General features: G+C 40.4%; 1 protein-coding gene across 1 annotated transcript in view; it reads right to left on the reverse strand.

Moving 5' to 3' along the window:
- Positions 1–23536, reverse strand: part of LOC149307385 (cell surface hyaluronidase CEMIP2-like) — a gene marked incomplete at its 5' end in the record, with an annotated part of 76640 nt that overhangs the window by 16786 nt on the left and 36318 nt on the right. The window contains one exon of the mRNA XM_089539058.1: positions 15089–15297. Within this exon, the coding sequence (XP_089395184.1) occupies positions 15089–15297 (209 nt within the window). The remainder of the gene's footprint in view (positions 1–15088; positions 15298–23536) is intronic.

Genomic DNA, 23536 nt, shown 5'->3' on the forward strand with positions numbered 1-23536 from the left:
GCCCCAACAGTTCTTGAAAAGGCACGCTCTTGCAAAGGCTGGAATGGAGGAAGAAAGGAGCATGAATTTGATTTTGGCTTCTGATATCTAGAACAGCTTGTCCTTCCTTTAGCCTCCCTTGTAAAATGTGCTAGATCTGTTGACTTACTAGGCAACATGATGGGAAAGCCAGATCATGAAGGCCTGGCTTGTATGCTTTCAAACTTTCCATTTCAAGACTCATAGCTGTTTGCCTCCATTTACTTGTGAATACAAGATAGCAAACAATGCTTAGAAATGTTCCTTTTCGGATTACAAAGTCCCATAGCCATGAAGACTTTGGGATTGTGAGTGCTGTAATCCAAAAGTAACTTTCTCAAACTATGCCAGTAATTCTTGTGTAATAATCTGTTTGAGGCCTCAAGAGTAAACATGGAAAACATCAACTTAGAAACACACAGAATGGACTTAGGTTTAAAAAAAGAGTTGGAAATTAGAAGGTTTTTTCCAAGTAATGATTATTTGTGTGACAAGGTTGCCATTAAAAAAATTGACTCTGCTCCTGGGCCTTTAATAGCAACCTGATTGATAGAAATGTAGTGCTTCAAGGTTTTAAAATTACTTATCTTTGCCACAGAAAAAAAAAACTTAACTGACAGATGTTGTTAAAGACCTGTGTGTGGCCATACTTTATTTAATTATAGCAAATCCTAATGAAAACCACAGTGTTCCCCTAATACATAAAATACCTGTTTACTTAAACTGATGCTGCTGCCCATTTAATGAAACTATATTTAAGGAGGAAGCAAGCTGAGATAAGGACAAATCCCTCCTTATTGCCTAGTTGAGCAACATAGGCCAGTTTACTTGGCAATAACATATTTTTTTAGCTTTTATTATCAGAAAGGTATTTTACCTTTCTGCTTTCCATCTCGAATATTTGCCTTTGAAGAAGCAGGGATCAGTGCAAACTATTGCGAGGTTACTGCATTCCCTGGCACGCTAAACATCTCTAAAACCTACAAGGAACCTCTTAAAAAATTCCAGAGGCAGGAATCTCAAGACTGCAGTCATCCTTGCCACATCACTGTCATCCAGCAATCCACACAGTGTACCTCAGATGGTTTCCATGATTTAGTTTTGTTTGCATCCTCTTGCAAATGACTGGGAGGAAAGATCTAATAGCCATTCTGTGGTCATTCCCTTTTCTTTCTTTTTAAAAAATTACTGTTCACATTTTCAGTTTTGAGATCCTGAAAACACAAACACCCAGTGAAAAATGTGTGTGTGTGTTTTAAAGCTATCTATACTAAGTTGGTTTCATGCAGAAATTTGAAGAAAGCACAGGAGGAATAGCAGAAATTTTATTGGCTATAGATTGTCTAGGAGAGTGCTGAAAATGGCATGAACTAGCCTAAGTAGCTTGGGGCCAAGTTATCTAACGAGATTACTACACACCTCTTTTAAACTGCAATTAAATTTGGAAAAAAGAGGCTTTGGCAATTCTTATAGTACATTGACTTCTCTAACCCATTACTGTTCTGCTCCCTGAGGGCATCCTTTTTCATTGATGGGGGGACCCTGTCAATGAGCTCCCAATCACTCTAATCCCCATGTACGAAATGTTGCTGTTGGGACAGTCGTGATATTGGCAGTCATATGTCAGTGTCCCCTCCTCTCCCCTTTCCCCTCTCCGCCTTGCTATTCCCAAGTAGGCTGGTTGTCTGAATTACTTTTCTATATCTGTTCTTTCTAAAAGTAAAATAAATAAAAATTAAAATAAAACCAAAGGCATGCTGGGTAGGCCATAAGGCAGAGTTAAGAGGGAGTCAGAAAGAGAGTGCAACGGCAGCCCCAATCGCACAATCAGAAAGACATGCAATAATGGCTATTACACAAAGAGGTATATTTCCATTTTCATTGACAAGTGCAATTGCAATGAGAAGAGGGTTCATGCAGTACTGTCCCCAGAGTTTTTCTTTCTCTCATAATTACCCACTTGGACCCAAAGTCATTCTTTGAGGCCCTACCAAATGAGGCACATTACCAGCCATGCAGTTCATAGAATCATAGAGTTGGAAGAGACCCTAAGGGCCTTACAGTCCAACCTCCATTGATCTAGATACTATAAACCACACTGGCCTTTTTAGCTGGTGCATCACACTGCTGACTCATGTTCAACTTGTGGTCTACTAGGACTCCTAGATCCCTTTCACATATAGTCTCCTTAAGCCAGGTGTCTCCCATCCTATATCCATGCATTTCATTTTTCCGCCCTAAGTGCAGTTCCTTATTTCAGACCTGCATGAAGCATCCTACCAGTAAAAGGTTGCAGGAACAGTATGACTTTGAAAATTTAAGGCAACATTCATCTTGGATGTTTATGTTTTTCACATGCAGTTGTACATTATAAAATATGCAACGAAAATGGCAATACACATGAATTTATAATATGAAAGGCAAGTCAGAAGATTGGCTGTGTGTTTAACTGGAAAATCCACTTTCCTTTTTAACTATAATTCCCATAATCCCTTTCCCTCCCTACATACACACACTAGTAAGGGCAGTGGCCATGCTGGCTGGAATATTCTGAGAACTGTAAACCCCCAAAAGACACTTTTCCAAGCTCTGGTTGTTGTTTTTTTAACTAAATTCAAGAACAAAGGTGCTATTTCTTCACCTTTCGTGGTGCCCTTTGCAATCCCTCTCATGTGAGCTGGCGGAAACAGTACTTTAATGCTGATCCAAGATGAACGGAGAAGGTGGCCGAGCAAGCCCCCCTGCCCCCCTTACCAAAAACACACTGGGGGTCATTTTAGGTAGAATGGTCAGCTGATGCTAATTGAAATTCAAATTGCAGACTGTACACAATAACATTCAGTGCCTAATAGCTCTTGGGCTTGCCAAGAGTTTCTTTCATCCTCCTCTTCTTCTATCCTGCCCCGCAGAGAAGATTGCTCATAAAGGTGGGTGCAGGCAGGGGAAGGAAAATTAAAATAGTGCCTTATGTTGGGCATGCTTGCAACAGGCTTGTTCAAGCCTTGCTCCATTTATCTTAGCTTCCCACCAGAGTGCATCACTGGCAAGGAATTTAATCAGAGTATGATTAACAGCTTAGGAAGCAAGAAAGAATAACACTTAACAAGGCAGGCATAATGGTGGGAGGACAGCTGAACACACGCTGCCTGAGAGTGTCAATTATTACTGCTTGCTCAAAAGCACAGCTAGGCATTCAACAGAGAGCAGTGGTTAAGACAGTTCCTTTCTCTGTTGCTTTCCCCCAGAAATACAGCACACCGCAAGATGCCAGAAGGGACAAAGGGGTGGGTGCAAGAGGTGTGTACAAAAGCACGGAGTACCTGCCCTTCTACCCATCACTTCAAAATGCATTTCACCCTCTCATTTGTGGCTCTTTGGCCAAGAGCTCAAGCTCCATCCTTTACATCAATTGTACCCAAACTTTGGTCCTCCAAAAATGTTTTGAACTTCAACTCCCAGAATACTTGATTGTTGGCCAAATTGCATAGAGCTTCTAGGAGTTGAAGTCCCAAACACCTGGAGGACCAAACTTTGAGAAATACTGCTCTATATATTACTGTCCAGGACAGGGGTATACCTTGTATTAGGCAGAACGAAGCAACTGTCTTAGGTACCAGGAATGTGTGTCATCCCTTGGCCCTTCTTCCTGTGGCCCCTATAAGAAGGCAGAGCTGTGTGTGCCACAAACCCATCCAATCCTCTAAACTGGCTAGAAGATTAAGGATGAGTGTCCACCTGAAAATTCAAAATGCTCTAAAATCTGAGCATGTTTGAGCACTGACATGGCACTTTAAGGCTTCAATTCTGGAATATACATAGTATGTACTGCATCTGAAAGTCTGGAGAACCAGCATGGTGTAGTGCTCTGAGATTTGAACTAGGACTCCGGAGAGCAGGATTCAAATCCTGGCTCAGCCATGTAAACCCACTGGGTGACCTTGGGAAAATCACACTCTCTCAGCCTCAGAGGATGACAATGGCAAGCCCCCTCTGAAGAAATTTACCAAGAAAACCCTATGATAGATTCACCTTAAGGTCGCTATAAGGTAGAAATGACTTGAAGGCAGACAATAACATCAAAGACACACATGGCTGGAGAAAGATATGAGAGATGTGAGACTACAGAGAGATGCAAGAGACATGCAGCTAGAAAGAGACATAAGAATCTGTGAAATGGTAGAAGGCATGGATTCATGCCAAGTACTCTACTTCGATTCCCACCATTTTACAGATCCTCACATCTCTCTCCATCATCACATCTCCAGGCTCATAAATACAAACAGGTACATACTACACTACCTGTATTCCAAAATTCTAAAAAAAAGTCCAAACTCTGAAACACATCTGGTCTCAAACATACTCAACCTGCATTCAACTGGCAGTCTGGTTGTAGAATTCAGTACGTGTAGAATATGAGAGGGGATGCCATTTGTCTGTTGTCTCAAGGACCAGACACTAAAATATTCTGAGATGGGTATGTGTCTGTGCGAGAGACAGACAGAAACTTTATCCTAATTCAACAAAGCAAATGATATCCTCAACCAAAATGAAGCCTGAGAAAGAGATCAGGGAATGTGCTTGCATAAAATTTCATTTGTCTTGTTCATTCTTTCCTCCCCTGCCCCCACTCCTATTCAAAGCTCCTCAAATACAGATGAGAAGATACACCAGTATTATGTTTCCCAATGGCAACAGGATAGGGTTGCAATATCAGCTGTATTTTATCTGGAGTCTAGGAATCCAACTGAGCAACAGTCTGGACCATTAGCTGGCCCAGATTCTAAGCTTTAGGGACAAGCTATGGCAGTACTGCCCCCCACAACTCCTAGACTCCTAGAGGTTGCAGGGGCATGAGTAAAAAGCAAAATTAAAGTAAAAACAAAACGGGGAGGGGGCTTTACAGAGCATGGTGGGGGTTATAATTTTTCATAGTATAGTAAGGGAACTGTGCACACCTGCTGTAAACTCTGCTCTGCTCTGGGACCACAACAAACTCCAATTCCTAGAATTCCATAGATTGAGCCAGGGCAGTTAAAGCGGTGTCAAACTAGTTTGTTTCTGCAGTGCAGATGGAGCCATATGCAGCAGTAGAGTTACATCAGAGAGGTCTTTGGTGGCCAAAAAGCATAGGAGGGGAGGAACAAGGGGACTAGGCCTCGGAGATTATCACACAGGGAAAAGGATGTCCTTGTCCCATCCTTATCATTTTCAGATGATGTCACGTTTATCTGGTCATTGTCCCATCACTGAATCACAACTGACCACGACTGCATGAAAGACTTTGACATGATGTTGTGCTTATCCTGTCATTGTCCTGTCACTGAAGTGGAATTGTCCTGTCATTTTGTATTACTGCGAGTTCACATTAATACAATTCCACTTAAATGATGGGACACAGCGTGACGTCTCTGAAATGTTTTCACACAATTGAGACAAAGATGGGAAAGTGATCTGCTGCGCACCTGAACCCGTCCAGTCCCCATGTGATGAACTTTAGGGTTCTATGTCTTAAGTCTTGGTGGTCTGTGGTAACAAAAGATATTTAAAGGGGTTTTGTGATAAAGAAAAGGTGAACCACTGGCCTATCTAGTCCAGTCAGTTACCCACAGAAAGCTAACAAATGGCCCCATACAGACTGCCAAATAAAGCTGCTTTGAGTCACTTTGGAGGTATGCTGTTTAAATGTTGCATGCATCCTAAGAGAAGGTGTGCCAAAGCTGTGTTCCAGTCCTTAGGATTGGATTGAGGCTTTGGTACGGCTTCCAAACTCTTAGGACGCATGCAACATTTAAACAGCAAACCTCCAAAGTGACCCGAAGCAGCTTTATTTTGGCCTGTCTGTATGGGGCCAAATGTGATTCTATTAAGATCTATCCCTTGTTTGCACTCTCCAGCTTATTGCCTCTGGTATTGGTACATCTTTTCTTCCTTGCTGCCCCACAATACACTAATACTACAGAATGTGGAAATAGTCTTGTATTCTTCGCTTTTACCTGCTTTTGCAAATAGCGGCCAAGGAAGGGGTGGAAAGGCTGGGAAAGTTGGAATATGGCAATGGCTCATCACATATTTTGAATTATTAGATCCTGGGTGGGAAAAGTAGAGACGACAGGACACATACAACCCCTAAGGCTGTTTTTGAAGCCCTTACTGGTCCTTACACCTGTAAAACAAGATTGACTCCAAAATGTTGGGGATACGTTTGGGGAACATGGAAGCAAAGAAGGCAGGCAGATTCTGCTGGGGGGCATATATCCCCTTAACCCCTTGCATTAAAAGAAAGATGGAAAAGAGGGAAGGGGAGAAAAGAAAAATAAATGTGGCAACACCTTTAAAACTAACTATTTTATTTCCACATGAGCTTTCATGGATATAAATCCACTTCTTTGGATGCAATACAGGGTGCTCTCCTAAGTACTAGAATTTATTATAGAACATTCGTAAATCTCGCCAAGAGTGGCAATTTTTCATTTCCTCCCTTAAATTTTGTTCCCGCCTCAGCTACTGTACTACGCCAGCAATTTCTAGGTGGCACTCTGTGCCAAATCCTACCACCCTAAAGTCTTCCATCTGAGGTCAACCCAATAAATCTAAGAATTTTAATATCTGCATTCCTTCCAGTCTTATGTTAAACATTTCTCCACTTCCACTGCCAGAGCATTAAGACTGAACAGGCACTTAAAAGAATCTTTTTTTGGTCTTTTGTTCTGCCCAGTTAGTTTTAATCTTAACTGACTTGCAGTGAACCAGCTAAGATAAGCTTCTTGCACGGGTCTCTGGTTAGTGTTGCTATTGTTGGTCCAAGATAGAGTATGAGCCTGCCAATTCATCCTGCTTGTCTCCAATGCCAATTACACCGCAGAGAAAACGACAAGGGTTTAGATAAGAATTAATAGTGAAACACTTTCGGCTCAGCCGACATTAACGGCAGCTTTCCATCCCAAGAGGTAGAATCGCTAAAATTTCCAGAGAAAAACAAATGATTTTATGAATCTTAGCTTACAAAGTCCCTTCCATAGCTGGAAAAGTTAGTTTTTTGGAATAACACTCCTAATATGAACTTTTACAAACTTATTCTATCCAAACATAGGGTTGGAAGACACAAAAGGGCCATATAGTCCAAACCCTTGCAATGCAGGAATATATAGTCAAAGCAAAACTTGAGTAGTTGAGTTATAGCCAACAATCCTATAAGCACTCTTCCTCTCCATGACAGCAAAAAACAACACTGTGATGAATTTGCTAGGCTGGTAAATACATGTAACAGGGGTTCCCCTTTAGAAGCATCCCATAAAAACTGCAAGGAGAAAGCAGAATGCACAGCAGTCCCATGGAACAAAGTGAAATGCTCCTTGTTGCCTGGCTAATGAGCAAGTCTGAGCACTTTTAGAAGGGTCAGAATATCTAATGCCCTAAAGGCACCAGATCGTGTCTGATCTTGGAAGCAAAGCAGGGCCAGCTCTGGTTAGTACTTGGCTGCCAACAAATATCAGCTGCTGCAGGCTTGATTTCAGAGGAAGGAAATGGCAAAAACCACCTCTGAGAATTCCTTGCCTAATAAAACCCTATGAAATTCATGGAGTTGCTATAAACTGACCGTCAACTTCTAGGCACATAAATAAACACAGACACACAAGAGAGAGAATATCTGCTCTGGCCTACACTTTTAAGAAGCTTCTCTGCTATTATAACCTTTTGGTTCCTTTGTGTGGCACAATGGTTGAATTCCCAATGATATTCTTAAGTCTCAAATTCAGCATCCAATGCATAATAATGTCTCAATGGATATTAACAAAATGGATATACCACATTATGTGGTCATTAGTGTTTCTGCCAAGGAAGGTTTCCAGTCCTCACTCAGCTGTGAAGCCTATTTCTCTGACCCCTCTCCCAGACTATTCCACATTGCTGAAGGGATAAAATGCAGAGAAAGAATAACTATGCATTTTACCCTGATAAGGGTAAATAAATATAAATCCATATGGAGACACGTTTTCTACCTGGGAACCCATTCTGAAGAAATGCCCAGAGGAGAAGTTTGCAACTGCTTCTCCTTTAGGCAACTAACCAAGTCTCAAACATGCTCAGGCTTATTAGTACTACTGAGTGCTTAATCCTATTTACTGTCACCTTTCTGACTACAAATGGTAAATACAGCCTGCCTCTTCAGTCCTCTTACCATTTGACTCTGAAAGCATTTCAGCTTGCAATTAAATCATGCATCCAACCTAGCCAGCTTATTGAATTTAAGAATACCAATTCAATTTTGTCCTTTCAAAACAAGCAAAGACAAAAGTTCTCAGGGAAGCACGTCTTAGCTTGCTGTACCAAATGCTTACCTTAGGTTTACTTCTTGGCCAGGTTCTGATCCAGCCTTGCCAACTGCACCTATCCACCTCCGCAAACTCTCCTTTTGGCAAACTCCGCTTTTAATATGCTTAGTCTCTTGAGCCTCACCATTTCTTTATATTTTTGTGAAGTTACATTCCATTTAGGCAAGGGATGGGCATCTGTGTCAAGTCCAGGGGCCAATTTATTATTATTTTTATCCTTGGGGCTCACAAACACCTTTTAAAATGCAGAAAAACCAGGAAAAATATATAGGTGGCTGGTATTCTACCTTTGATTCTGATATACTGGTATTTTAGTGCAAGAGGAAGGGAGCTGAAATTTATTTAAATGTTCATAAGAGCTAGCAGTGGAATTATGGAGGTTATAAATAAAGAATATGGAAACTGTCAAGTTGGGGAAGCCAAAAGAAAGTACAAACAGAACCAGTTTAGGACTTCATCACAGCAACCTGCTGTCCCATCACAACTGCACTAGTTTAAGAATGGAAGCATGCCAGGTTGGCATCATTTCTTATCATACATTTCCCCATGATAGTGCTTTGGCAATCCATGGTCACATGAACTATTTTCCACATTGCCAAATACCGCTTTCCAGGAGGAAGAAGGTGAGTGCATAATCATGGCTGCCAACCACCTCCTGAAGCTGGCTATGAATGTGCACAAAGTGTTGGCTGCTGCAGTAGCTGCTCTTCTCTAACCCTTCCAAAGCATATGGCTGCTGAGTTGGGAGAAACTGTCCATGCAACAATTATGATTCAGTAGCTCCGCATGGGTCCAAAACACACAGCAGAAATAATCCAGTTTGAGACAGCTTTAGCTGCCCTGGCTCAGTGCTAGGGAATCCTGGGAAATATAGTTTATTGTGGCACCAGACTTTTCTGACTGAGAAGGCTAAATGTCTCACAAAATGACAGTTCCCAGAATGCCCTAGTACTGAGCCACAGCAGTTAAAGCAGTTTCAAACTGGATTATTTCTGCAATGCTTTGGACCATAGCTGAGGTTAACAAGAGTGTGGCAAGAAAGCCATTGCTTGAACAGACCCATATCAAAGCCCATTTGGAATTTGCAAAAAAGGTACGTGGGAGATACAGAAAACATATAAAAAAGATCTTATGGTCTGATGAGACCCAAATTGAACTATTTGGCTTTGCTGGGGGGAAACCTATATGTGTTGCAAAGCCAACAATATTCATGACCCTAAGAACACCATTTCCATAATGAAGCATGGCAGTGGAAGCATCATGTTATGGTGATGCTTTTCCTCAGTAGGAACTAGGAGAATGATCCAGACTGAGGGTAAGATGGAAGGAACCATATAGTTAGAAAAATCTGTTCCACTCTGCAAGCAGCACAATGACTCTAAACACACAGCCAATGTAACATTTGAGTGTTTTAAAAAGAAGAACCTGAGCAGCCCAGTCAATGCTCAGACCTCAGTCCTGTTAAAATCTGCTGAAAGTAGCTGTTCACCAATATTCCCAATCCAACCTAGCAGAGGTGGTGCAATTTTGCCAAAGAGAAGGGACAAAAATTGCAGGATCCAAATGTGCCAAAGCTGGTAGAGACTCACCCAAGAAGACGCACAGCTCTAATTGCTTCCAAAAATGCTTCTACCAAGTACTGACTAGGGGAGTGAATAGTTATGCCACTTACAAAAGCCAGAAGGCTTTTGTTTATTTAACTTCTGCACTCCCTTCAAATATTTTTCACCTTCACAGTGTTAACTATCTCATGTACATCAATTCCACTTTGGTGCCACAACAAACTGCAATTCCCAGAATTCCACAGCATTGAGCGACGGTAGTTAAAGTGGTGTCAAAGCAGATTACTTCTGCAGTGTGGATTGGCTAAAGCCAATTTAATCAATTTCTATTCCACATTATCACACAACAAAATCTGTCAGGTGCAATATTAATATAAGTTACTGTATTTTATATGCTTGACCCTGAATGCTCATTATATGAGAGAGGGACAATATGCTTCCCCCCCCCCCCCACAAGCTAAATAGTCCTAAATACTTTTCCAGATAGGGGAATTCTTCTAGCCGCATCATTTACTGTCCCTTCCAACACATACATTCATACTTATATACATACATGTGTGGGTAGGCACCTTCAAGTCTTCTGTTGACTTATGGTGACTCCATGAATTTCATAACATTTTCTTAGGCAAGGGATACTCAGAGGTGGTTTTGTCAGTTCCTTCCTCTGAAATATAGCCTACAGCACCTGGTATTCCTTGGCGGTTGGCCATTCAAGTACTAACTAGGGGTGACTCTGCTTAGCTTCCAAGATCAGATGGGATCTGGTGCCTTTAGGGTATGTAGGCCATTCACACACATATATACAAATACCCTGTTAAAGATTTAGCAGTCAGAACTAGGCACTGATATTTTGTCAGAGCCAATTAATAAAGCTATGCCAACTCAAAAGGTTCAAATCTTTTCAAGCTCATTCCACTTTACACTCTTCTGGCAAACCTCTCATATCCCAAGGACAATAGAGGAGTTAATCACACACACATCTTCAGTGTCAGAATTACAGATGACCTCAGGAACTGTCTAAATCCCAATGTTAAAATTCTTAATTTCCCCTATGATCTTTTCTTAGCCAACGTTGGATATTTCTTCCAGATACATTATGGTTGCCGCTCCAAAAACATCCACATCCCCCACTATCTAGGTCCACTGGGGTAAAAATAACTTCATTATGCTATCATGCTGTGCTTAGCAAGACCAGGAGATTACTATTAAACATGTCAATCATATTTCCTGCTTTTGCAAAATAGGCATTTTCTGCATTCTTCCTCATGTCAAATAGTTAATCATCAACCATGGGGTTTCTTAAAGCCCCATTCCCATTCCAACTCTTTTCGCTTAATAAAATGAGACCCAGGTGCAAATGATCGTGATATATTTAACCTAAGGAACATCCTCAAGAATGACAAAAATTGCCACTTTAAGCAGAAAAATATCAGTCGCCTACTAGCAAGCAAAACATAAGGCAGCAGAAGCCAAGACTGTTTCCCTTGAATTACCCTATTCTGTGCCAACTAAAGGTGCTTCTACACTGTAGAAATGATGCACTTTGTCACCACTTTAAGTACTGCAGCTCCATCCTTTGGAAACATGGGATTTGTAAGCTCTCCAAGGTCTGAAAGAGTGCTGGTGCCTCACAAAGCCATAAATCGGTAGGATGGAGCCATGGCAGTTAAAGTGGTCTTGAACTAGGACCCTTTTTTGTGAGGACAACACACAAGTTAACTCCACCACTGACACGTAAAAAAACACCTTACTTCCTCCCAAATAAGGGTCCCACAGGTATATATACTCCATACTCTTCCATGCCACCACCCTCTGAAAATGCCAGCCACAGTTGCAAGCAAAACATCGGGAATAAATTCTTCCAGAACGTGGCCACATAGCCTGAAAAACCACAGAAAACTATGGAAGCCATGAAAGCCTTCAACTTCATATTTTTCTTCTCATGTTATTATGGACAATTTAAACCTCTCCTTTAGACATGTGTGGAGACACTAGTCTTTCAGTGCTTCCTTCTGGAATAGTCTTTACCTTAAACTGTATTCTACAAGATGTCAGAGGTTCCCTTATGCAGAGGTTACAACCCTCCACCTTTTAATTTTTGCCACTATACTTGAGGAGCCTGTGTAGCTGAGGATATTTCATTACCCTACATTGAAAGATCTCCCCGGTGGAAGTTTTCTTCCCAGTGTTACTGGAGAGCTGACACCACTTCTCATATTATGATGTGACACAAAACAAAAACAAAATATTCTGGAGTAGTGATTTATTAAAGTGACAGGAAATCCACACTGAAAATTTCCCAAAGGAAGTTGACTTTACAAGATCAGATTATTTGTTCCCATAAATCAATAGTATCTGCTCGCTGTGACAGTAGTTCTCATGCATTACAGGCAGAGGTGTCCACTAATCTGCTCCCCAATCATTTGATTTTGTTGTGTGTGTTTTGTTTTGTTTTCAATGAAGGCACCAAGAACTGGAACTGGGAGACCATTTACAACGCAACACAGACACTCGCCCACTGAATTTACCATAGAGTACACAGAAAATGCAAAGGCAGGATTACTGCTGAACATAAAGGAAACAAAAATAATGACCATGGAGGATCTACACAAGTTCAACCTAGACAATGAGGAAATTGAAATAGTAACACAGTTCCCGCACCTTGGATCAAAATACTACAGTATTCCCCATCATTAAGTATGGTTGCAAGAGCTGGACAGTGAGGAAAGCAGATAGGAGGAAAGTCAATTCGTTTGAGAAGGAGTGCTGAAGAAGAGTGGTGATGATACCATGAAAGCCAAAAAAGACAAACAAATGGGTCCTAGAACAGATCAAACCTGAAATCTCTCTGGAATCCAAGATGATAAAGCTGAGGTCTCACATTATGAGAAGGCACAACTCATTGGAAAACACAATAATGCTAGGAAAGGTGGAGGGATGTAGAAAGAGAAAGACTGTATGCTAGATAGATGAACTCTATTAAATAGGTCATGGGTATGAATTTGCAAGACCTATGCAGAACAGAGGAGGATAGGGAGTCTTGGAAGTGTCTCATCCACAGGGTCGACATTAGTCGGGATCAACTTGAAGGCAGTTAACAACAAACAGTATCATCATATTTTTCCTCCCAACCATTGCACAGCACAGACACCCCTTTGAAACAGGATACATCTTGGAAGAAAAAAACCACTTCAAGAACATACACTTATCCAACTTCTGTTTACTGTCATGCTCAATGCCTAAATATGTTTTTATCGTCATGTTTGTTTCGGGCCAGTGTTGTTAAAATAAAATTGTAGTTTAATTGTAGTGACCTTGGGCAAGTCACAATCTCTCAGCATCAGAAGAAGGGAAAAGCAAAAACCACACTGAACAAATCTTGCCAAGAAAACCCCATGATAAGTTTGCCTTAGGGTTGCTATAAGTCAGAAACAACTTGGAAGCACACAACAACAGTTTCTGCACTCCACATTCCATCCTCAACATTTGTTGTTGTTGTTGTTGTTGTTCAAGTCATTTCTGATTTATGGCAACCCTATCACAGTGTTGTTCAGTGGATTTTGCCATTGCCATCTGAAACAGAATGGGAACAACTTGCCCAACGTTACCCAGTGGGCTTCCATGGCCAAATGGAGATTTGAACCCTGGTCTCTGAGTCTTAGTCCAGCACTCAAAATACTGCATCACAATGGCCTGAACTTCTGAGATTATTTCTCATGCATCTGAGCAAGTGGACTGTAGTCTGCAAAAGCTTGTGGCCAACACACAGCAAAGTTGGACATTCACTCCATTCCAGATTTCATGTTCTTCTTCTCTGATTTTTATTATGTAAAACTTAGAGGGTATAGAATAGCAAGGCCAGCTCTCTGGAAATATTAAAATTGTATTACTTATACTTTCATTTTTACAGCATTGTAAGAAAAAAAAAACCTAGAAACACTTTTTGTTGGAATATATGTGATGGAATCTCCTTTGGGGGTTTTTAAACAGAGATTGAATGACCATCTGTTTGGGGTGCTTTGATTATGAGTTCCTGCATGGCAGGAGGTTGGAATGGATGGCCCTTGGGTATCTCTTCCAACTCTACGATTCTGTGATTCTATGACTGTGTCACATAAAATGTTGAAGTGCATATGGAGGGGAGTGTTTTTGCAGGCTCAGAGGTAACAATGCAAGGACTGGATTTTGTACAACCTCATTTTCTGAAGAGCCTATTTACCAGCCCCCGTACCTCCCCAAAAACAGTAATCTCAACTGGATTACTAACTGAGAATCTAATCAACTAAGGAATTATGCACAAAGTCTATTACAGAGGAGAAAAAAGCAGTAATAAGTACAACACAGAAAAGCCTCCAGGGTAGTACTGAATACCTTCTAAATTTTACTTAACAGAAAACAAAGAAGACGGGGTGGGAGAAATGCCCAGATTTGGTATGTGCTACCTTTTCAGCAAAGAAAAGTCCTGTGTTTTGTTCTTTTAGCTTTACATAACAGAAAAATTAAATAGCAAGTGCAGTTTTTAAACTACTAGAGGGGAAAACACATAACCCTGCAAAGGCATTCATCATAACCACTGCTGCCCTTTACACATATATACACACAGAAACCGTGGATGGGAAATTAATCATGAGTTCAGCAGCTAATGTAAACTAATGAGATTGAGCATGCCAGGGATCCCTTGGATTTGATCTTGAAGCCAAGATGCCAACAGTAACTTAAATCTTGGAAGGAGAAACAGCTTTGCACATCAGAGAAATAGCAGCAGAAGTTAAAAGCAGATGCATTTTCCCCTCTTTTGTTAACATGTTGTTGTTTTTTAAATAGGCCAATGTTTCCAGGAGTTTATAAATGAAATAATCAGGATCCCTTTCACAATTAAACCATTTTGATTCCACTTTAATTGCCATGGCAACATCTTATGGAATCATGGGGCTTGTAGTTTGGTAAGGCAGTAGAGCTCTTGTGGTTGAAACATTTAAATATCCATCCATAAACTGCAAATCCTATGGTTCCATAGGATGTTGCCATGGTAGTGGATGGATACTGGAATCCATCCACAATGGAATCATATTGCTATATTAGCATAAGGGTCCCAGGAAGCATAAATTACACCTTTTAAAAAAGTCAGCAAAGACAAATTTCATCTAAAACACATATTGTTCTCCAGTTAACTACCTATTGAAGTTGACTGGATAAAGGATGACCTCCTCTGGTGCTCTGCCATCCCACTGGACAATATAGGCTTGCTCCAGCATCACCACAGGCTGGTATTGTTGGTATGATACCCCTCTGTTTACTCCCTGTAGCCTCAGAGGGTGGGAATCATATGCAGCTCTGGCAATGGATAAGGTCAAATTCTCAGGACGCCAGGCTTGAATATAGAGCTGAAAGAGAGAAAAGGGGAGAGAAAAGGTTGCATGTTGAAGAGCCAACCAAGCTCGGCCTTCACATATGCATTTGATCAGCCACATACCCTTTAAATATTTTTGTCAGCAAAAGAGTTCTCAGCATCCAGGGCTGAAGCCAATGGAGCGTTTCCAATGTAAATAGCACAAGTGTGACACAAATAGCATTTAACAGAGCTCTGTTCAACCCTGGGCCATATAGGCATCGCTGAAATGAAACTTGCAAGAGATGGTTTATTATTCAATTGGCTAAAAAAAATTAAGGGAAGAAGATGGTGATATGGCAGTTACAAGATAAAGGACTGCATAACTGATGTGACACTAACATGTCTCCTGAAAGAACAGGATGAGGCTATGAATGGTTGTAATGCTGAGGGTGCATAGTATTTCCAGGATCAGAGGTACTATGTAACTTCAGCATAGGTTACTTAGTACTACTGATCCATAGGACGCTGAATACTAGTCTCTGGAGAGCAAAAGTCTAAAAAGGTTATTTTTCCAGTCTCTGCTTCTCATTACCCAGTGATCTACCAGCAGATCCTATTGTATCCTATTGTAGTGTAGTGTACATAGAGAAACACAGGTTCAAATTCTAGCTTAGCCACAAAGCTTACTGAAGGGACTGGAACAACTAATACTCTTTTGTCTTAACCTATCTCATGGGGTTCTTGTGAGGATAAGGATGGAAGAGAGCATCTTCTTCACTGTCTTTAGCTCTTCGGAATGAAGGCAGGATAAAAATTAAAGGAGTGACTGTCTTAAAGGACTGCCTTTGCCTCTTTGGAGGAAGAATAAGATATACAGTAAATTAAAGATGTCATAGACGTTTACCAGACAAAGGAAATCGGGAGTATATCCTGTGAATATCTGAAAAATTGCATAATTACGCATAACAATTTCACAAAACCCGCCATTAAACTGGTCACAAAGAAGCATTAATGTGCATCTTTTTACTTTCAGGATTTCAGCGACAATGCATTTCTGATATCACTTTATTTGCACAATTGTGTGTGATAATCATTCGCGCAGTTAGTCGCCATTTCCGTTTCATTTGCAGGATGCTTTAAATGCGCTTTAATCTCTCTTTAATGTCGAAATCAGCCCCAGCGCAATAAACTGCATAGAAACATACTGCTCTTCCAACTGGACAACATGGAGTTTCCTCTGTGTGTGTGTGTTATACAACTGCAAACATGGTGAAATCATTATTCTGTATGGAGTTGGCATGTTCCCCTGGACAATGTAGGTCAGGAGACAGAACCTAATGATCATAACAAAGATCGATTCTGAAGTACTTGTTACTTTAGCTATGAAAAACAAGACAAAATCTAAATAAAGGCTGTACAAAAGTAAAGCTATTAAGGGCATGCAGAAGCTTGTAGAAGGAACATCCATTCCTTTAAAAAGCTCTTTTAATGAGGTGGCTGGAACTCACATGGATGTTATACTAAAATTACAGAAAAGTCAGATGCTCGATACACACATTTGGGCAGAAATGGGCATCCATGTGAAAATTCACTCAGATCACTTCTAAAGCAAATAAAACCCCAACAACTTATATTTTGGGGCTGGGTGGAAGGGAAGTAGAATCAGTTCTAAGCTTTTTAAAACTGTCAGTTTAATGCCTCTTTAAATGGGGTTGGGTCATAGTAGGTCAGTAGTAAAGAATATGCATTGCATGCAGAAATTCCTTGGTTTAATCCCAAAGATCTTCAGAACAGCTTGGAAGAAGCACTGCCCAAGACCCTGGAGAGTCTCTGCCAGTCTGTAGATCATGTGATGGGAAGAACCCACGGGCTACTCAACCCAGTTCAAAAAACCTGTATCAGACTTCTTTATTTGTGTTGAGGGTATTAGATTTGCTATAACATTCTAAGTCCCTGCTTCCTGATACAGTAAAGCAACTGACAACATTTTAATCCAGCCCCTTGATACTACTGCAGTGACTACTACTTCAGCATTTCAAGACAGTTTGGGCAAGGATCCAACTCTGTAAACTGGCAGAGATTCAACAGATGCAGCTTTTCCTGGCAAGGAATGAAACTGCAGGTAGAGGTTCAGTTGTTGAATGTCTCCTTATCCCACAGTTGCTAAGAATCCATGAACTCCACCAATACACATTCAGGTTCACACATGCACACATACATGTGTGCACATCCACATATGCATCACACACACACACACACACACTGAACAATAATCTTAGCAATGGCGACATATTATTAACTTCATTTATTCCATGGCTTTTATGCAAAACTAGGAATTTAACTGGTATTTATAGCCACTGCACCATAGCGTCCAAATTGTGAGGAAAATATTTGGATGTGCCCGACTCTTTTTGTGTGTGTGTGTGTGTGTGTGTGCGCGCGCATGTGCATGGATGCAAACACACACTTGGACCAAATCCAAACCTAGAATAAGAATGATCAAAACACACAATGACTAAATGGTGATTTTACCATTCTCTAGTACTGATGAACACAGGGTCTTCTCTCTGACAGTCTTGTCACTCCTGTATGTGGATCATTCTCTCAATGAGTATTTACAAATGGTGTATTTTTAATAAGGGTAGCTTTCCCCTGAAATGTTATGCTTCAAGCAAAATAGAAAGCCCAGCAATGAATATAAACAATGATACAGTAAGTGAGCAAAAGAATAAATGTGAGGGGCAGCTTTGAGGTAGGAATATTTCCAGGTTCATTTCTAGCTTTATCCAACACATGCAAGATTTTAAGAATCATAATCATATCAATTTTTCACTTTCCAACTCACTGCTACCTTATGACAAGGCAACACTGAAATCTATATGTTAAATTTTTACTACTTAGATTGGAATGAGAATCCAGCCTTATCTTGCACTGCAAGAAAGTAGAAATTGTCTGCATGCATATGGAAATCCAAAGCTGACTTACTACAGGCTGGGTGCAAGACACAGATTTATGGAACTGTTTGTAATCTTTGATAGCTACAATTAAAAACATGACTTCTTTTGCAGGGCACTTCCAATGCCTTTAACATCTGCCTATTCCTCATTTGCTTAAAATATTTTATCCCTCCTTTTAATCATAAAAAGCCAGAGCCAAACTCACATTTTAAGTTTACTGCAGTGAAAATATACAGTTAAAAACAATATACAATAAGAACAGAAATAAAGCATAGCAAAATACAAGTGCAACTACCCATAGAAGACGTCTTCACACAGCAGATAAAGTATGGAATTTGCTTCCAAAAGACATAGCTATGGTGGTCAACCAGAACAATGTTGAAAGAGAATAAAGCAAGTTAACACAGAATAAGGTTATCAGTGGTTACTGGACATAACAGCTATGTTTTGTTTCTGCTGTCAGAGGCAGCACTGGGAAACATGATCAAGAGAGTATTATCACACTCACATGCTCCTTGCAACTTAGGTTTCCCATAGGCTGTGACTATGGAAACAAAATGCTAAACTAGCAAGGTCTTTGGTCCAGTCAGTTTTGTATACACACCACACATATTGTGTGAAACTACACAAAACAACTACAGTTTCTAAACTTGCAAAATATAGTCGGCCCTCGGTATCCACTGATCCTTCGTCCACAGATTCAAACATCCATGGCTTGAAAATATTTTTTAGAAAGTATAAATTCCAAATAGCAAACCTTGTTTCTCCCATTTTGTGTGAGACACCATGTTATTATGCCATTGTATTTAATGGGACTTGAGCATCCATGCATTGTGGTGTCCATGGGGGTCTTGGAACCAAACCCCAATGAATAACAAGGGCCGATTATATTGTTTAAAGCTTTGACGTTCAACATGCCTGTTGAGGATCTTCTCCAAAAGCCTGCCACATAATCTTTGAGTATGCACAGGACCCTTAAGCATTGAGGAAATATTCTGGAGTACACACACACATCAATTCAACCTACAGCCCAAATTTTTCTTTGTGAATGTATAAATAATTTCTCCCCAGTGGCATTATCATTAGCTGTTCATCCATTACGGGTGGCGAAACTTCAGAGAACTTTGGAGTTGGACGGTCATCTTGTCTAACCATCTGCTAAGTGAATGTACTTGTAGCGTTCCCAAAAGTCTCACTCCGATAAGCTCCTGACAAACCCCAGGATTCTCCCAGAATACTATTCTAAGCCAGTGTTTCATGTAATTCAAACTGCAAGGGAAAATGCTTGGATGTGTGTGTGTGTATGTCTATAATTCATATCCATGTGTGTATGGTTGCATGCACCCACAACCACACACACTTGGATCAAATTCAAACCCGGCATAAAAATGATCAAGACACACATTGACTCAATGGAGATTTCACCTGCCTATATGATGAATACAGGGTCTTGTCTCCCGGAGGGGAAAGAAAAGCAGATTTAGTAATGGAGTTTCCAAGATCAAAGTGAACCAAAAGGTTTCACAGGCCTTCATGATTGGATTACTCCTTTTATGCCTTTTCTGGACTAAAACTCTAAGCATGCATCTAACACCAGTCTGTCTGAAAAAAGCCAGGCAAGTTGGATGCTACATTTAGGTCCTGACACTGATGGGCATTTTGAAAGCTAAAAATTGTGTTCTCCTTCAAAATAAACACCTCTCCTATGCTAATGCCAAATTCTGATATATTTCCTTAGCCTCGGCATGGTCTGAGCTGAAATATATCACCAATTTTAGATGTGGATTGAACGAGAAAACCTGGCTAAAGAGAGAAGAGTCAGATCACCAAGAAAATTACTGTTGGTCCTTGCTTTAAAACTCAGCCAAGGAAAGTTTTTAGGATGGAAAAAAAGGTCTCGCTATGTGGACTGCCATAAAGAAACAAGTATATAAATGGCCCAAAAGGAAAGAAGAAAGAACAGCTCCACGTTAAAAAAAGCAGTCCTGAATGTAATGCAGGAGCAAGGAAAGTGTGGCCCTTGGGTGACAAGAGCCGCAAGGGCCTTTTTGGTGGAGCCCCTAAATCTCCCCTTTCAGGGAGGCAATAACATACCAAAGATCTCTACCTTGTCTTGGAGGCTTCCATGATAAGCAGATTTGATTAATATATCCCTAAGTCCATGAAAATGTGCTCGACACACCAGGACATCACAACCAGAAAGCATATAGCCTGCTAGAGGCATGCAAGAGCAAAATGCCACCATTATTGCAGTTACCCAACCCAGCATTAAATGAAGAAGCCCACCACACACATTCTTCAATGATTCACAGGTTGTCTTACTGATATAAAGTAGGCAAATAAAAGATGCCAATGAAATATAAGCATAGCCAAAGGTTAATCAGATTATCTGATGCCATTTTATTGGGCCATTGTATTTAGTGGGACTTGAGCATCCATGGATTTTGTTATCCATAGGGGCTCCTGGAGCCAAACCCCCAAGGACTCATTATAATATATTTATACTTCTACTGAAGCTTTTGTATAGTTTTAATCTATATTCTTTTTAGCCACCATGAGTCACATTATTGAGAAAAAGGTGGGATCATCATCATCATCATCATCATCATCATCATCATCATCATCATCATCATCTATTTCTTACCCGCCTCTCCTCATGGCTCTATAAGGCCCAGTGAATGAGGCTGTGCACCCAACAAACCTTGGATAGCTTCCCCCAGTACCTTAAAACATCACTCCATGGAGAAATACAAACATTTCCAGAATTGAGACCCAACTTCAAATGTCTCCTGTGACTACAGAAATAGTCCAGACTGTGGTTTTCACTTTTTAAAAAATACCTAGCCCATATGTTGTTTGGATGGACTTTGAATTGTGCAAATTAGTCAACAAACCATACACATTTTGCAAGAAATAAAGAAGGAAAGTGGCAGTACTAAGAGAGAAAGAGCAAGAGAGAGAGCTTATATTTCAATTGAACAGACCCCACAACACAAATGTTGTTTGCACTGAATTCAGACTTAACATGATTTTTGTAATCACGAAGTACACACAGCACAAGAAACAGGCCACAGTTACACATACCATCATGTGTATGCCCACAATTACCAGTCAAATGTAAACACAGGGACAAAACTGCACATAACTGATTTCTTATGAATACATGAATTCTGTAGCTATGGTGTCAGATTAAGTGGGTGCAGGTGAGATGTTGGTTGTGCCATAGAAAGCATGTTAGCAGTTTTTACATTGCTTCTGTGTGAGGCGAGTGATGCAGAGATGAGGAAAACTGGCCATTTTGCTTTTTCCTACGGAGTTTTCAAACCTCAAATTTCTTGTATCCTGAATATAAAGAAATCAGCCGTTTTTAAGAGCTTGGCGTGCCTTTTTCCACATTAAAGTTTGTTTCTTTTTTTAAAAGGTCTGATATGCTATTAAAGGTGAATATGAAGAAATTTGCAAATTTGGTTAAATTCTCACCAAAGGTGGTCTGGAACAAAATTCTCCCATCCCAAAAGGAATGCAAGAAATCTATAAGCGATCATTATTTGTATCATTACTTAGAAGATGATAAAGGAAACAATATAAACACTCTGAGGGGAAAAAAGGTGCTCTGTTCATGGCAGTTCACAAAACTAGTGATCATGGGTCCAAAAGGTTGCTCAAAGGGTAATCTGCACTCTCTTATTCTCTCTCTTATACACATACACACACACAAACTGTAAAATAAGACTCTTATATCTTTCAAAATAGAACAAGTTTGCATTGAGACAACAACCTATCATGCACAGAGCACATATAAAGTACTCTTTTCCCATGACCTATGTGTGCCCTGCACAAAAATAAAATCTTGCATGAAGAACCTGTAAAATTATGCTTATTGTACATTGGCATCTATTTGCTTGCTCCATTTCCTGCTTGAGAGTACATAGTTCAGCAAAGACACTTGGGATCTAGCCATTTTTCCAAATTGTCTGATGGAGAGAATTCTCTGTAATTCAAAGTCTGGCACACATGACAGACAAAGCTGCCTTTAAGTCTACTTAGCTCTGTGTTGCCTAACTGGAGCTGGCTATCGCTCACCAGAGTCTGAGACAAAAGGTCTACATAGATTCCTTCAGTACAGGCAATTGCAAAATACATATGTTTGCACATGATATAAAGCAGGGAAGGGGAAGCTTTAGGGGCTTGCAAGATGAAATTCAGTATGGGAAGGGTCTGAGGGAGTGCATTTTGGTACAAGTGGAGCGAATGCAAATAGGAAGGGCCAGATGTAGTCACTATCAATTTGGACACTTCCTCATTAATAATACAAAGCATGTATAAATATACAGCCATGTTAATCTGTTACAGCATAAAAAGATATAAGGGAACACTGTAGAACTTTTGAGACTAATTGAGAAAAATTTCCAGGATGCATCTCATCAGGTGCATGAAGTGTAGCCTCTCTGATAGACTTATATATCAGCAAGGCAGGGACTGTCAAATGTAATAGAAACATGGCACTGGGGGCTTCATGTAGCCTAGGACCTGCACTTTTTTTACCGCTTTAATACTATACACATAAAAATAAAGGATAATGCACAAAGTGCCCAGCTCAAGCATTCTCCTCTCTCCTCCTCCTCCTCCTCCTCCTGAAGAGTCAGTTGGAGAACTAACTACATCAACATTCAGTTTTACTTCACCTAGTCTTTGGCTTGTCATGAAGTGCTAATGTAGAATCATGATTTAAAATAAATTCTGATTTGCTAAACAAGCTATGGTAAACAATCCAGAACTTGTAGTCTGCTCTTTCAACTATTGGCTAAAGTTTACTTTAAATCATGGCATCCAGTTGTATACATAGTTTACAACATGAAACCAACCAAAAATGGTTTTATTCCTCCTCCGGGCCATTCAAACAAAGCAAGCTCTTGTCCATGATGGCTGTGACTCCTGGGCTTTCTAATTTTACAAGGTGTTTTGTCTTCTCTGTCAAAGAATGCTGGTGCCTCACAACACTATAAATCCAAGGATTCGTTCCAATGGAGCCATGACAGTTAAAATGGTGTCAAAGTGCATTATTTCTACAGTGTAGATGCGTGTACACACAACCCATCTCTGACCATGAAACTGCAATAATGGTAGGGCTTCTCCCTCATGCTCCTAAACACATACACAAATACACATACACATAGGAGAGTATCCTATTCAATTTGCAGTCAAAAGAGGTTCACACAGGCACTTTAAACAAAACCCTGCTTTTATCTGAAATGACCACCTGAATGGAAGTGTAGAGATCACCTTAGAATGAGGCTACACCTTTTGATGGTTTCAACATTTGCCCTTGGCTCA

The sequence above is a fragment of the Sceloporus occidentalis genome, unplaced genomic scaffold (assembly GCF_023333645.1).
Source record: "Sceloporus occidentalis isolate IW3139 unplaced genomic scaffold, rSceOcc1.0.p SCAF_9, whole genome shotgun sequence".
Taxonomy (NCBI): Eukaryota; Metazoa; Chordata; class Lepidosauria; order Squamata; family Phrynosomatidae; genus Sceloporus; species Sceloporus occidentalis.